A 14,394-nucleotide genomic window follows, 5' to 3' on the forward strand; every position below is an offset into this window, starting at 1 on the left:
TTAAATGTATTCCACCCACGACCCGCCTCCGGGCACGCCCACTCCACTGTAATTGGTCACCCTATTTTCTAATTTTGTGGGTATAGGAGTTGATAGTAAATAAATAAAGCCTTTGGAGAGCTAACTGAAAAGTGGTTAGTTACTGTGTATGAACTCAAAGAGTGGTAACTTGGGCGGCGTTGGTGCCGTGGAGCTCAGAAGCCGCCCATGTTTACTAAATGCAGACAATCTTGGCACAACATCAGTAGCGGAAATGTGGTCATTAGACATTTGAACACTGTGGTTCTCCCCACCTCCATGGACGCACAGCGTGTCTGACATTAATGGACCTTTCCCGGCAAGAATGCGCTGCTTCTGGCTTCAGCAAAAGTTTGGCGGATATTTTGCATTAATGTTCGCAAAAAACAGTCCTGTGTGAAATGGCGTTGACAGATGAATTTGAATCACCAACTCCAATAACGTCTGCCTGAGCTTGCCTTGTCAGAAGCCTTGGAGAAGCAGAGCTTGGGGGAGGGCAGAGAGCGTATCTTGGCCTACAGTTCACGCCCATATACGGAAGCACGCCTATCTATGACATCACAGACCTCCAACACCCACTGAATGAGCGTTTTGATCCATCCCAAAATTCTTTAAGGGCTCACTTTCATTACCTTAAACTTTGGCATTGTTTAACAGGAGAAAACTAAATTCTAACTACATTCATAGGTCAGAAATGTGAAAAAAGCATAACAGGTCACCTTTAACTTTATTTATGATGTTGGACCAGCAGTTAACTGGACGTTGGCAGGACAAAAACATTATCTTTCATCTTCTGCCTCCTTCAGGTCAGAGCGCATTCATTGTAGAAACTGCTGCTCATACTAATAAAAATATGGCACTTTTTTGTGTTGTTAACTATTCTTTATGGTAATAGCCAATGCAGCTGATTGTAGAAACTGCCTTGGATTTTTTTTTTTTCAACTTTCATAACATTTCAACCTTGGCAGGGTTTGCGGTTCCATTTATTTATGCCAAATACTTGGCTGTGTAAGTTGTGTTATTATATAAAAATGCTCATAAATATGTTTATTAATGTGGTTGTATTTTGCAGTGGTGTACAACCATCTGTTCCTTATATAACTCTTGTACAGTGGAATTTAATTCAACCCCACATGGACCGGCCGACTCGACATAAGTAGATGTTAGACAGGGATGTCCGATCACGTGGTGAGAAATCGGGTTCAGTCACGTGGTTTCCGACTCGATCTGAATCGCCTGATATATATGTATATATTTAGCCCGAATGCTAATGTTAACATAAATGAACATAAGAGTTACACTGAATAAAAGTGTACAATATAACTTACACAGCTCTAATAATGGAATTAAATCATCACCTTTATGCATTCATATATAGCATTAACTTGGGGAAAGAAGGATGAGGTGAAAGGAAGAACCGGAAAGGGACATCTATACAGTGTTGGAGAAATGATAAACAGCACACTACTGTGGTGCGTTCACTGACTGCTAAACACAGTTTGACAAAACAACGGCCAAAGCCAAACAAATGACACAAAACATGCTAAATTATGGGCTTTCTAACAAATAAGGTGAATAAATAGCCATTGCTTGCACATTTATATGTGACTTTAGCCAAAGACATAAGCAGAGTTGGTGATAATAAAGGATTTTTGAACCTGTTGATAACATTCTTCTTCATTTCTGAGTATTTTTATTTTTACTTTTATGTTTTCATTTTATGTTGACATTTTATGATATTATCTAACAAAGCTGCCATAATAATTTCATTGTATGTCTTGACAACAATGACAATATTGCTTTAGTATGTGCGCAAATCCAGGAAACAAACAATAAAATTAAAGCTTTTTGTTAGTTGCTATGGTAGAATTCAGTTGAAGCTAACTTTTCATAGAACAGGGAGTCACTGTGTGCACATTTTAGTCCTGTGTCCTGTGTAACGGCACAGTAGTTATGTAGGTAATGAGGAAGTTGACAATACTATTAACGCATAGACATCAACTGACTCCCCTGCAAAAGTTATGTCGACAAAGTAGTCGACCATGTACCGCCACATCAGCTTAAGGAGGCACTTTTTAGTAATCAGAACACGGCGGACCAGGACTTAATGAGTTGGTTGACACAGATGGGTTGTTGACATAAATGGGCTCCACTCTATTGCATCGCATTCGATTCTGTAGGTCATTTAGTGAGCACATCTCACATTGTAAACCCATCCATAGTGGTGATATATTCTTCTCACACTCCCGTATAATATGCTCCACTGTTTTTCCTCCACTTTAACTGACATCTTTATCCCATATCTTCAAGTTAAACTATCATCCGAAGAAGCTACTCTTTAACATCTCTATCTACTTCTTTCAAACCTCCATGACAACTGTGATGATGGAGGTCATGATTGAGGAGATCTTCGCATTCAGCTTCACCTTGTGTTTGTCTCACATGGAACACACGGATTTGTTATTTTCCTTCTTCTTCATCAATTTCCTCCCTCTCCTCCCCAACTCTCTAAAGCTCCTCGGACATGAAGCTTCAACACTGCTACTGTACCTCCGGCTTGTTTTCACCCCCTTCTCACTGACTGTAGTTACTTGGTGTGAAACTTAATCCCAACTGGGAAATCACCCACTTTTACTTGCCAGCCTGTCTGTGGTTTTTCTGTGGTTGATTTTGACAAGGTTTTACCATTTCCACCCCAGGAAGTTTGAGGAGAAAACACAAAAAAAAAAAAACTCTCTTCCACAAAATGATTTTATACAGTGCCTGCCAAAATATGGACAGTATGCATCTTGCGGTCATATCAGTAGGTACATAAACGCATCATGCCGCTTCTTCTTGGCCATTTTTGTGCAATCACCGAACATAGGCACCGGAAGTTGAATGATTCCGAGAGAATCGAAATGTCAGAACCGGTTCCCACGGATGCTCGATGTCCAACCCAATTCCCAACCACCGGGCCGCAGCCTGGTACCAGTCCATGTGCGGGGTGAAACTGGGCTGTGGAAAAACTTTCATGAGCAACGATAAGAAAAAGACAAGTTTTATATGGTGAAGATTCTATTAGCAGGGGGCAAAAAAGCCATACCGAGGAAATGGGGAAAGGAGGATGCCCTACACAGAATCAGTGGACTGAGAAAGTGGCGGTAATCTACATAATGAAAAGGTTGATGCTTCGCCTACGACTACAGGAGGCCCAATTCAAGGACAAATGGACTAGATGGAAAAAAATGCGCAGCCGGGAGAAGACACCGAGGCAGACCTTGGACACACTGGAAGGATTATGTCTCACAGGTGGGCAGGCCTTGGTGGTGGCCGGGGACCGCGGAAGTCTGGGCTTCCTTACTGAGGCTGCTGCCCCTGCGACCTGGACCCGGATAAGCGGAGGAGAATAAAACGGAATAATATACTATTATATTAGAAAGCCCATAGTTTTTGCATGTTTATGTTGTTTTGTTTCGCGGCGTGTTTATTCCCAGCTGTCTAAGTAGTTATCTGCTCCGAGACCCAGTAGAAGTTTCTCCAATGCTGCCATAAATAGACTTTTGTATTTTTCCTCATTCTTCTTTCCCCACATTGTTGTTCCCAAATGTTGGTTCTGGATGAGAATCCATAAAAGTGAGCTTTGATGACATTATTATTAGTGCATGTTCGTTTTTTTCATTTCTTGCTAGCACACTGGCTGTTACCAACACATCAGAAAACGATGTGATCCAATTTGGAAAACAAACTCTAGGCTCGTACTAAAGGTCAGTCTGTGTTCATTTTGTGTTTTTAATTTGATTTTGTTCGAAGCAACTGGAACCTGAACCGGTCTGTGGATTAAAAAAGGTTAGAGACCACTGTTCCCTTTAAAAGCACTATATAGTTGTTATGATTATTATGATGATTATTATCATTATTGTGGGAACATATTGTACTTGAATTGAATTTGAAAGATAGATTCTGCTCTTACTCAATGAAGTAGACTTCCCCCTTCTCCGTGTACGCCATCTCCCAGTTGTCGGGCAATGGACCCAGCTCTTCCTCGTCCACATCAGGGATTTTGCTGGGGGACTTGGAGGGTGATTTGGGGCCCTCCTCTACATCGGTGGGGGCCTCACTGGTGACTGCGGCCTGGCTACAAGTTTCCACAGCAACCTCCCCTGACGCATCGGTGCTCTTGTCCTCATGTTCACTGGACTCTGGAATGAATACACATACATAGTTTAATGCTGTATTGTTTTGTCACTAAATTAAATTCAATTAACTTTCAATAAGATTTCAACCTCGGCGGAGTTTGTAGTTCCAGTTATTTCTTGTAAATACTCAGAAAAAGCCAGTCTGACTAATTTGGGCTGAAAACGTGCACGCACACATGCACACGTGCAGACCTAGACTCTGGGCACTATGCACGCCATGCATGATGAGTCAGTGCTGCCGAGCTGTGAACCCCCAGGAGGGAGAGAGGTAGATAGAGGGTCTGAGGACAGCGAACATGAGGACTACACAACATGTCAAAAAGACTGAAACCGGCATAGACAGAGACTTTCAGGGTCAGTGAGTGACTCATATACACAAGAAAAGGGCTTAAGAGAGTGACAACAAAAAAGGGGGCTGGTGGCTTCTAAGTCACACAAGACATGGGGGTGGGGGGGACATCACCAGACCAGTGCAATATTTATGCTTATTTCAACATAAGTGCTGGAGCAAAGAGACGCTGTATCATACGTCTTATTATTGTGGATGCAAGTCTTTCAGCATCACTGTCAACTCAAAGTGCCTTACGGCTCTGTGAATGGGAGAAAAAAAAAAAGCATGCACGAGATTCACTGAAGGTTCTTTCTGTCAAAGGCCAGATGTAGAAGCAAAAGTAGCATGACACATGCCAGTGAGAGAAACAGAGTGCAGGCTAACTAAACATTACGGCATACTGCAGCGAGTTAGATGAAAGCAAGAGAAGCGGAGGATAGAGATGCAGGAGAGGTCAGAAGAAAGAGAAGAGGGGGAGAGATGGAGTATTATTATTAGAAACAAGCATCAAGGCCAGTGGTGGGAGAGGTGTGGAGGCAAAATGACACTATAGAACAATGATAATAGAGAAGCCATCAAGGTGCCTTTGAGGCCTGCGTTATATAAGTTTATGGAGCCATGCAGCAAAGCTCAGTGTGTTCGTGTCTGCAACCCAGTGGTCAGGGTGCAGTCAGAGTACAGATTTATTGTCAAGCAGCAGACATGAGAAGGACCAAAGAGGGAACGTAAACTCCATATTTATCCCAATGGGGGGAATAAAAAAAAAAAATGTACCAGTTACCCGCTCGTTTGTATTAACTTCTACTTGTGAGATGGCCACAAAATAACCCACAGGACAGTTTGTGACTTCAACTTCAATTGATCAGCGGCAATGGAAACTCCATGTTTGAGATTTAAAAGTCAAGTCAATCAAGAATGTGGATCACTTTAACAACACCTGTAATAACCAATCCAAATCCTGCCTTAGAAATTCCACATTTTACCTTCAAAACTTATTGTAATTAGTACATCACTGGACAAATCACTAGACCTACCTAGTAACTTCATTTCAATTATTATTATTATTATTATTATTATTATTATTATTATTATTATATATACTAGCACAGTATATGTTTTTTTCTTTGTATTGCATTTATTTCCAAAATTTACTTAATTAATAATTAACCCCTTAATTATTCATTCATTCATTCATTCAGTCATTTTCTACCACTTTTTCCTCACGAGGGTCGCGGGGGTGCTGGAGCCTATCCCAGCTGTCTTCGGGCGAGAGGCGGGTTACACCCTGGACTGGTCGCCAGCCAATCACAGGGCACATATAGACAAACAACCATTCACACTCACATTCATACTTATGGACAATTTAGAGTGGCCAATTAACCTAGCATGTTTTTGGAATGTGGGAGGAAACCGGAGTACCCGGAGAAAACCCACGCATGCACGGGGAGAACATGCAAACTCAAACTCACACAGAGATGGCCGAGGGTGGACCCCTTTATTAATTTCGTTTTACTTAAGTTTCATTTGAAATTGAGCACTACAGCATATTTCTCTTAATGTATTTAACTGTAAAAGTCAAATTGTAAGTCATTTTACCCCCCCAAATGTTTGTGCCTAGTAACTTTATTTTATTTTAACTGACAATGAGTCATTACCAAAAAAGGTTACCCATATGTTTATTATCGTGGTTGTATTCCTGCACTGCATTGTAATTCATTCATTTCCTACCGCTTATCCTCACGAGGGTCACGGGGGTGCTGGAGCCTATCCCAGCTGACTTCGGGCGAGAGGCGAGGTACACCATGGACTGGTCGCCAGCCAATCACAGGGTACATATAGACAAACAACCATTCACACTCACATTCATACCTATGGACATGCAGCCCACTGCATCGTAATAAATACTGTTGCTTAGCCATATTCTGTGTCACTAAAATATCAATTCTTTTGGAGTGGTTAACATACATGTTTTTTCCTGCCATCAACACTACCTTTCTGTGGTGGCAGCACAAAAAAAAAGGAAAAGAAAAAGCAACATTTGTAAATGTTCAATGTTTTGGTGTCACTTTTGCTATACAATATGGTGTGGAACCGGTGCATTTGGCAGTACAGGTATCCCGAATCAAGTGCCCGTCCTACCTGGCGTAATGGCCACTCCGTTGCCATTGACGACGGGGCTCTCCTCTTCCTCCTCCTCTGGGGGCTCCAAGCTGGCACGCTGCTCCATGTTGCTTACTGACTGGTTCCTCTTCCTCTTGCCCTGGGCACTGGGCCGGGCTCCGGGCAGCAGGGCCTCACTCACATTAAGGGGAGGGGCTGCTGGGGACGGTTCTGCTGGAGGCTTGGGTGTCCCGTAGAAGTTATCTGAAGGGGTAGAGAGACACACAGTATGACTTACTGTACAGTACTAATTCTTGGCTTATGGATGATAATAATAATTGATGGACGGACAGGCAATACAACTACAATTATAGGTAATGTCATAGTTCCTCATCCTGTGCAAATGATACTGTATCTGCTCCTTTATAGAGATTTTTGTAATGGTAATGGTTTCATTTCATTTCAATCAGGTTACAATTGAGTTCATCACATAATCAGTTCACAGTTCCACATGTCCAAAAGGAGTAGGAAGAAGCAAAGCTTATTAAATCCTACCCCTCCATCTGGTACTTTTACAATCAGTAACTGTTACATTTGTTCACTTCCTGCCTTTCTGATATAATAATTTATTTTTTTTTTTATTTTTTTTTGGCACATACCAAAGTACAAGGTGATATGGCCATACAATGACATAATGGGTACCATAGATCATAGACTTTTCAAAAAAAGTATTCTTCCTTGGCCCATGCACCACATTTTTACATGCTTTATGTAACTATCTCTCACTTTTTCTGTCCTACTGTTTACAATTACTGTTGAATTCTTGAACTATTACATCTATATATTATATATACAGTGGTGTTAAAAAGTATTTGCCCACTTCCTGATTTCTTATTTTTTTGAATGTCTGTGACAGTTAGTAAATGTTTGAGATCATCAAACAAAATTAAATTAGGGCTGACAATTGATGAATGTATTTATTTGCATTTTTACAAGTTTTTCCAACCTGAAAACGTATACTATATACCACTTTTACGCTTTCATGCACAAGGCAAAAATAGGTCCAAAGAGGTCAAAAGAGGTCTAAAAATGGCCTAAAGATTGGGGGGGCTGACAGGGGGAACCTCTCAGGCCACTCACTCATGCATCCAAAGACACACATATACTGTACATTGCACTCACACCCCCTCCTCATCCAACGCCTTCGCCGCTATACAATTTGAGTCACCTACTAGTAGAACAGCACAACTTTAATTTGGCTTTACAGAAATGTGACACTTGCACGACCGCTAAATTAAAGAAGTCACAAGTCATAATAGAAGCATATGTCTTCCTCTAGAAGAGGATGTAAAAAAAGGCATCATTGTTTATTATTTATGCTGTAAAGTTGACATGGCATGAGAAGTGAAATGAAATATTACCACAAACCAGCAGCTCCAAACCACACAGCGATGAACATCAGTGGCCTCAAGCCTTTGTACCACATCAGGAACAGCTGCTCCAACCCAACTCCGAAACACACACACACATCACACACTTAGGATGGACTTGTCCTGTTCTACCACACCTGCTTTGTGACTGAACTGTCCCTCGGGTCACAGCACAGCAGTTTTAGCGGAGCAGGAACCTGCTGTTAAGTTCTTAGGCAATAAGAAAACATCTGCAAATTATCTGGAGGAAGATGAAAAACATGCATATTGTATCCACATCTGACTGCCTGCTGTTAAGTCTTTATAATCAAGCATAGCAATGCTGCAAAGTAGTTGATCAGACAACCAGTGTGTCACAGTACATCACAGTACACAGTTGGAAATTTCATTTTTGTTCCCACAGTGTCGGCAGCACTCGTGTACCCTCAGACCATGACACTACCACCATGCTTGACTGCAGGCAAGACATAATTATCTTGCTACTCACTTGTCTTGCCAGCTATTTAGCTTTGACCATGTTCATTTGTTTAGTGTTTTTAAGTTTCTTTGAGGTGAAAAAGTCGTAATTAAGATCTGTTGGTCGGGATCACCATTAGCTCTGGCTCTTAAAAAGAAAGCAGCAGCAGCAGCAGTCGACTATTGTCTAGTCAACTGTGGACAAAATCTAACTAATCAGATTACTGATGAGACTGTGAGAATTTTTTGTCACAGAAAGTCGTAATAATAATTATAATTTATAAAAATAATTGGAGAAAGGAGAACATGACGGATGACTCCAATCAATTTCATTTAAATTTTACCATCACAAAATTTTTCATTCATTCATTTTCTACTGCTTTTTCCTCACGGAGGTCGCGGGGGTGCTGGAGCCTATCCCAGCTGTCTTTGGGCGAGAGGCGGGGTACACCAATCACAGAGCACATATAGACAAACAACCATTCACACTCACATTCATACCTATGGACAATTTGGAGTCGCCAATTAACCTAGCATGTGTTTGGAATGTGGGAGGAAACCGGATTACCCAGAGAACATGCAAACTCCACACAGAGATGGCCGAGGGTGGAATAGAACCCTGGTCTCCTAGCTGTGAGGCCTGCGCGCTAACCACTCGACCGCCGTGCCACTAAATATTTAACCTCACTAAATTATTAAGACACAAAAATATATGAAATTGAACTAAAGAATGAATTAGACAAGAAAATAATTGCAGATAACGTCATAGACAAAAAGCCGGTTTGGAGTTTCATTCCGCAAAGAATACAATTGAGTACTGAGACTGTAACAAAACAAAACTGTGAATTTTCCTATCGCTCACCTTCATAGGTTCCACTCTCTAGCAAGGCTCCGCTTTGCTCCAATTCCATAAAACGTTCCACAGTCACAAAGTTGTAGTCCACCCCAGGCACCTCCCCCTCCTTGGGCTGCCTGGTGGTACCTGGAAAAAGAAGATGGAGAAGGTCAGAAGAGCCTCTTGAGAAGAAATTGGAAAAAAAAAAGGAGAGGAAACTACACAAGTGGCTGAGTCAGCAACGTCGTCATGTGACGCGACAGTCAAATCCATTCATACACTTGGAAGTGAGTGACAGTACGAGACGGCGCCATCTTTTACTTCCAGAGACTCCATCAATAGTTTTTTTTGGCATGTATCAAAGCTCCTTCTACTGCACACATTGTAGAGGCAACACATTTAGCACAGAGCAATTAAGAACCTGCTCTGGAGATCTCCATCAGCGGGGCTCTGTGATGGGGCCTAATGAGGTGCTCGTGTTTGCGCTTCGGCCAAGTCATCTTTGGATTCCGTCTCAGTGAAGTCCACATAAAACAGGTGACTGGCCCGGTATGTGTGCACACGGATTTTGTCAGAACCCGGGCCCATGATGTTCAAGCAAAGTTGATACGAGTGTGGGACATTTAGCCCACAATGACTAAATGTGGAGGAAAAGTTAGTGTGTCCTGGCACACTATCTCACAAAAAGTAAATACAGCCATTCATATTTCAACAAGCATTTTTAGACCAGTTCTCAAGGGACAATATCTTTAGAGAAGTCAGTGTACAGCTTGAATAGCAGTATAGATTTACTATCCAAGACAATAGTCAATCATAGTGGTCATGGTCTGGGGCTGCACGACATTCTGAAGCAGAGCATTATTTGGTGGTGTGATACAATGCTAATAATATATAAAAATACGTATATATATATGCTAAGGGTTGCATAGATGAAAGTTGTGTGAGTGATATCATTTAGGGGGCAATCACATCAAGCAGACGTAAAAGAGGGGAGTAGCCTTGAAAAAGTGTTCTGCTTTACACAATCATTACACAGTTCTGATAAAACTGCCTGCTAGGTTAAATATCTTAGATCAGGGGTCTCAAACTTGCGGCCTGCGGGCCAAATGTGGCCCGCAGGATGCTAGTTTGAGGCCCCCACCTAGTTTGATATGGATGCCATATTGTTTCATGAACCCAGAAATGACAGCTTAAAGCTGTGTGCACACCGCACACACAATTGACGCGATTTAGCCCTGCCCGTACGCAAGCGAACAAGCTCGCCTGTTTTGCTTTTTCTCTCATCATCCATGACTGAGATCAAAACACTGAAAAAGTGTTTTTTTTTTTTTTTTTTAAAAACCTGATGCGGCCCAGCCTCACCCAGACCCTAGCTCCAGTGGCCCCCAAGTAAATTGACTTTGAGATCCCTGTCTTAGATGCTATATATGTTACATACAGTAATGATCATGTTTTAATATTTTCTGTGGGAACTTACAGTTTTTTGGTTAAACTACAGTTTGTGTAATTGCTCAGTTGCCTCACTCCATATTTCCCCTCAAGACACCATACGCTTCGCCAGACACCAAATAGCCGCAGTATTTTATTGAATGACACCGTAATATAATATAAATCCAACCCAGCTATTATGTACAAAGACCCCTGTAATATTAGTGCAGTGGAACCAAGTACATTAAACTTTAGTGTGTTACAAGAGAAAATAAAAATGTATCTTGTGTGCTCCCCCCCTCACTGCCCGCATTGGGTAAACACAGAGCTATTGATCTGGAGGATCACAATCAAATTATTCTGCTGCCCACACTCGAGTAGGCCAGAATACTGATGACCCGCTCATGGCCTCCTCTCCCACTGCTTCCCTGTTCAGACACTCCAAGAAGGAGAGAGACGGATTGACAGTTTAGGCCTTGAGAATGCCAAAGGAGGTTTTATATTACTGCTTTTTTTCCTTTTGTTACACATTTTTGGTACAAAGAAATACAAATCCATAACCAGCGGGTATTTGCTCCTGTAGACCTTGCAACCGGTGACTATGGCAATCTTGGAGGTTAACTGAATAGAGGTGATCATTTTGGCATTTACAGTAGTTTTAGTTGAGGAAAAAGTTGTACTACATTACAAAGAAACCACACCGAAAAGAATAAATAATAATACTATGACAATAAAGTAGGCATAAAGTAATTGGACAGGGTGAATTCAGGATTGGATTTGTTCTGTAAAACATTCTAAAAATATAATTTAACTAAATAAAAATACAGCAAAAAAGAAATAATTTTACAAAAATAAAAATATTAAAATAAAAAAATTAACAAAAAAAACCTTGTAATGTTATGAGGAAAAAATAACGTCATCTCAGTAGCATAAAGATGAAAGACATTTTAACAAAAAATGAATATGAGACACAAATAAAACAATGAAATTACCATTCAGTTGCAGATAAATATTCTAATGTTATGAGAATAAAGTCAAGATATGGGCTTAAAGTCCTAATTATGAAAATAACATTGAGAAGAAAAATTTGGAATTAGTTGGTAGAAAAAAAAACAAGAGCAGCACAAATGGAAAAAGCCGGTGTAATTTTACAAGAACAAAGTCAAAATATTTACAGAAAAAAATGTCTATTTCTGACACGTAGCGGAATTAACTATTTGACCAAACATCTGCTGTGTTGCGAATGCTGAATCGTGTGCTGGGATTCACTGTAACCGCAATTCATAATTGATGGAGCATTGAGACAGAGTGTTAAAATGTTCACTTTGTGTTTTGTTCTTTTTTTCTTTTTAATCATGCAAACCTCACTAGTTTCTATGCAGAGAACTTCAATAAACAAGCCGGACTTGTACAAATGTAAAAAAAAAAATGCTGTGAAACTGCACAGAGGAGCCAAAAGAACCGCTGGCTATTGATTGGATGTCATGCTCTTGCTAATAAAGGCTAAAGTCGGCCGCATGCCAAGAAATGTTCTCTGCTGTAGCAGCCAAAAATCTCCGAGGTGACACTGTGAGAGGGTGCAGGCTTAAATGTATAATAATGTGGAAAAGCTTCAGGAGGAGGAAGGAGGGCATTCAAACTAAAACTAGTGGGAGTGTGTGAGTAAGATGCAACACAGGAACGGAACAAGGAAAGTCCATTTGGAAGTGAAGCCAAAATAGCCAACGCACTGAAATAGCTCAGCTGGGCGTCAGACGGCAGCAGGACAAAAGACCTTTTGCTAAATAATAGAAAGAAGAAGCTTCACCTTGCAGTGCCTCCTCTGCAGCATAACGTTCACGCATGAGAAATATTTGTATAATCAGACAGGAAGCCAGAACGCGCAGGAAGCAGTGAGGGGATGCAAAGCTAAAAATAGACTATCGATGGACTGATTATCATAATAAAAAGTGTGTGTGTGTGTTTTGCTGGTCAGAAGATTCATAGTCGATACACACACACACACACACACACACGCACAGCGCTTGGATATTTCCTCCCTCATGACTGTTGAGGTAGCAGAGGATGACAGGGGGATACAATGTTGACACGGTCGAGTAAAACTGGTTACACACGCTTTCAGCTTCATATGACATATTAGGAGTGTTTTGTTCCACTCGTGTACTATATTTCAGTGCACAGGGAGCTCTGGATCTATAAAAATGAATGAGGGAATGAGGTGGATGCAGGATTTGAGGATTTGTTAAGCATAACCGTCCTCTGGGATTAATGCACCAAGCATGATATATGTGTCTTGTATCCCGATGCAGGCAGTTGTTTGTTGTGCTTTTAGTATTTCAGGCTACCCAACTGAACTGAAAGGGGGATCTAAAGACCCACAGTAAATCATGACTAGGCTTGTGTCACCTTTGCAGACTACTTATTTTCCATGATGAAAGCCCAGAAGCAACAATTTTCAAGCGCATAATCAATTGAATTTGTCTAGTACCCTCACCCCCAATAAAAGCCCCCCAGTGTTTTTTGATACCCCGGCGGTCATTTGCTTTTGTAGTCAACAGGCAATTCATTCATTCATTCATTCATTCATTTTCTACCGCTTATCCTCACGAGGGTCGCGGGGGGTGTTCGGGCGAGAGGCGGGGTACACCCTGGACTGGTCACCAGCCAATCACAGGGCACATATAGACAAACAACCATTCACACTCACATTCATACCTATGGACAATTTGGAGTCGCCAATTAACCTAGCATGTTTTTGGAATATGGGAGGAAACCGGAGTACCCGGGGAAACCCACGCATGCACGGGGAGAACATGCAAATTCCACACAGAGATGACCGAGGGTGGAATTGAACCCTGGTCTCCTAGCTGTGAGGTCTGCGCGCTAACCACTAGACCGCGGTGGTCAACAGGCAATTGGGTGGTTAAAAATAAAAATGATTGTTCCTCATATTGTTCAATAATGTTAAAAAGTGACAATAAATGTCTTATATGTACAGTGAAGAAAATAAGTATTTGAACACCCTGCTATTTTGCTATTTCTCCCACTTAGAAATCATGGAGGGGTCTGAAATTTTCATCGTAGGTGCATGTCCACTGTGAGAGAGATAAACTAAAAAGAAAAATCCAGAAATCACAATGCATGATTTTTTAACAATTTATTTGTGTGATACAGCTGCAAATAAGTATTTGAACACCTGAGAAAATGAATGTTAATATTTGGTACAGTAGCCTTTGTTTGCTATTACAGAGGTCAAACGTTTCCTGTAGTTTTTCACCAGGTTTGCACACACTGCAGGAGGGATCTTGGCCCACTCCTCCACACAGATCTTCTCTAGATCAGTCAGGTTTCTGGGCTGTCGCTGAGAAACACTGAGTTTGAGCTCCCTCCAAAGATTTTCGATTGGGTTCAGGTCTGGAGACTGGCTGGGCCATGCTAGAACCTTGATATGCTTCTTACGGAGCCACTCCTTGGTTTTCCTGGCTGTGTGCTTCGGGTCGTTGTCGTGTTGGAAGACCCAGCCACGACCCATCTTCAATGCTCTGACAGAGGGAAGGAGGTTGTTCCCCAAAATCTCACAATACACGGCCCCAGTCATCCTCTCTTTAATGCAGTGCA

At 41.4% G+C, this 14,394-nt stretch overlaps 1 protein-coding gene across 6 annotated transcripts in view; it reads right to left on the reverse strand.

Moving 5' to 3' along the window:
* The window catches only part of LOC131131677 (membrane-associated guanylate kinase, WW and PDZ domain-containing protein 2-like), a 110,105-nt gene that overhangs the window by 52,979 nt on the left and 42,732 nt on the right, over positions 1-14,394 (reverse strand). For all 6 annotated transcript variants that reach the window (XM_058076584.1, XM_058076582.1, XM_058076583.1 and 3 more), the window contains exons 3-5: positions 9,376-9,495; positions 6,667-6,891; positions 3,971-4,199 (exon numbers count right to left, since the gene is read on the reverse strand). In XM_058076584.1, coding sequence (XP_057932567.1) covers positions 3,971-4,199; positions 6,667-6,891; positions 9,376-9,495 — 574 coding nt within the window. The remainder of the gene's footprint in view (positions 1-3,970; positions 4,200-6,666; positions 6,892-9,375; positions 9,496-14,394) is intronic.

Source organism: Doryrhamphus excisus, chromosome 6 (genome assembly GCF_030265055.1).
Source record: "Doryrhamphus excisus isolate RoL2022-K1 chromosome 6, RoL_Dexc_1.0, whole genome shotgun sequence".
Taxonomy (NCBI): domain Eukaryota; kingdom Metazoa; phylum Chordata; class Actinopteri; order Syngnathiformes; family Syngnathidae; genus Doryrhamphus; species Doryrhamphus excisus.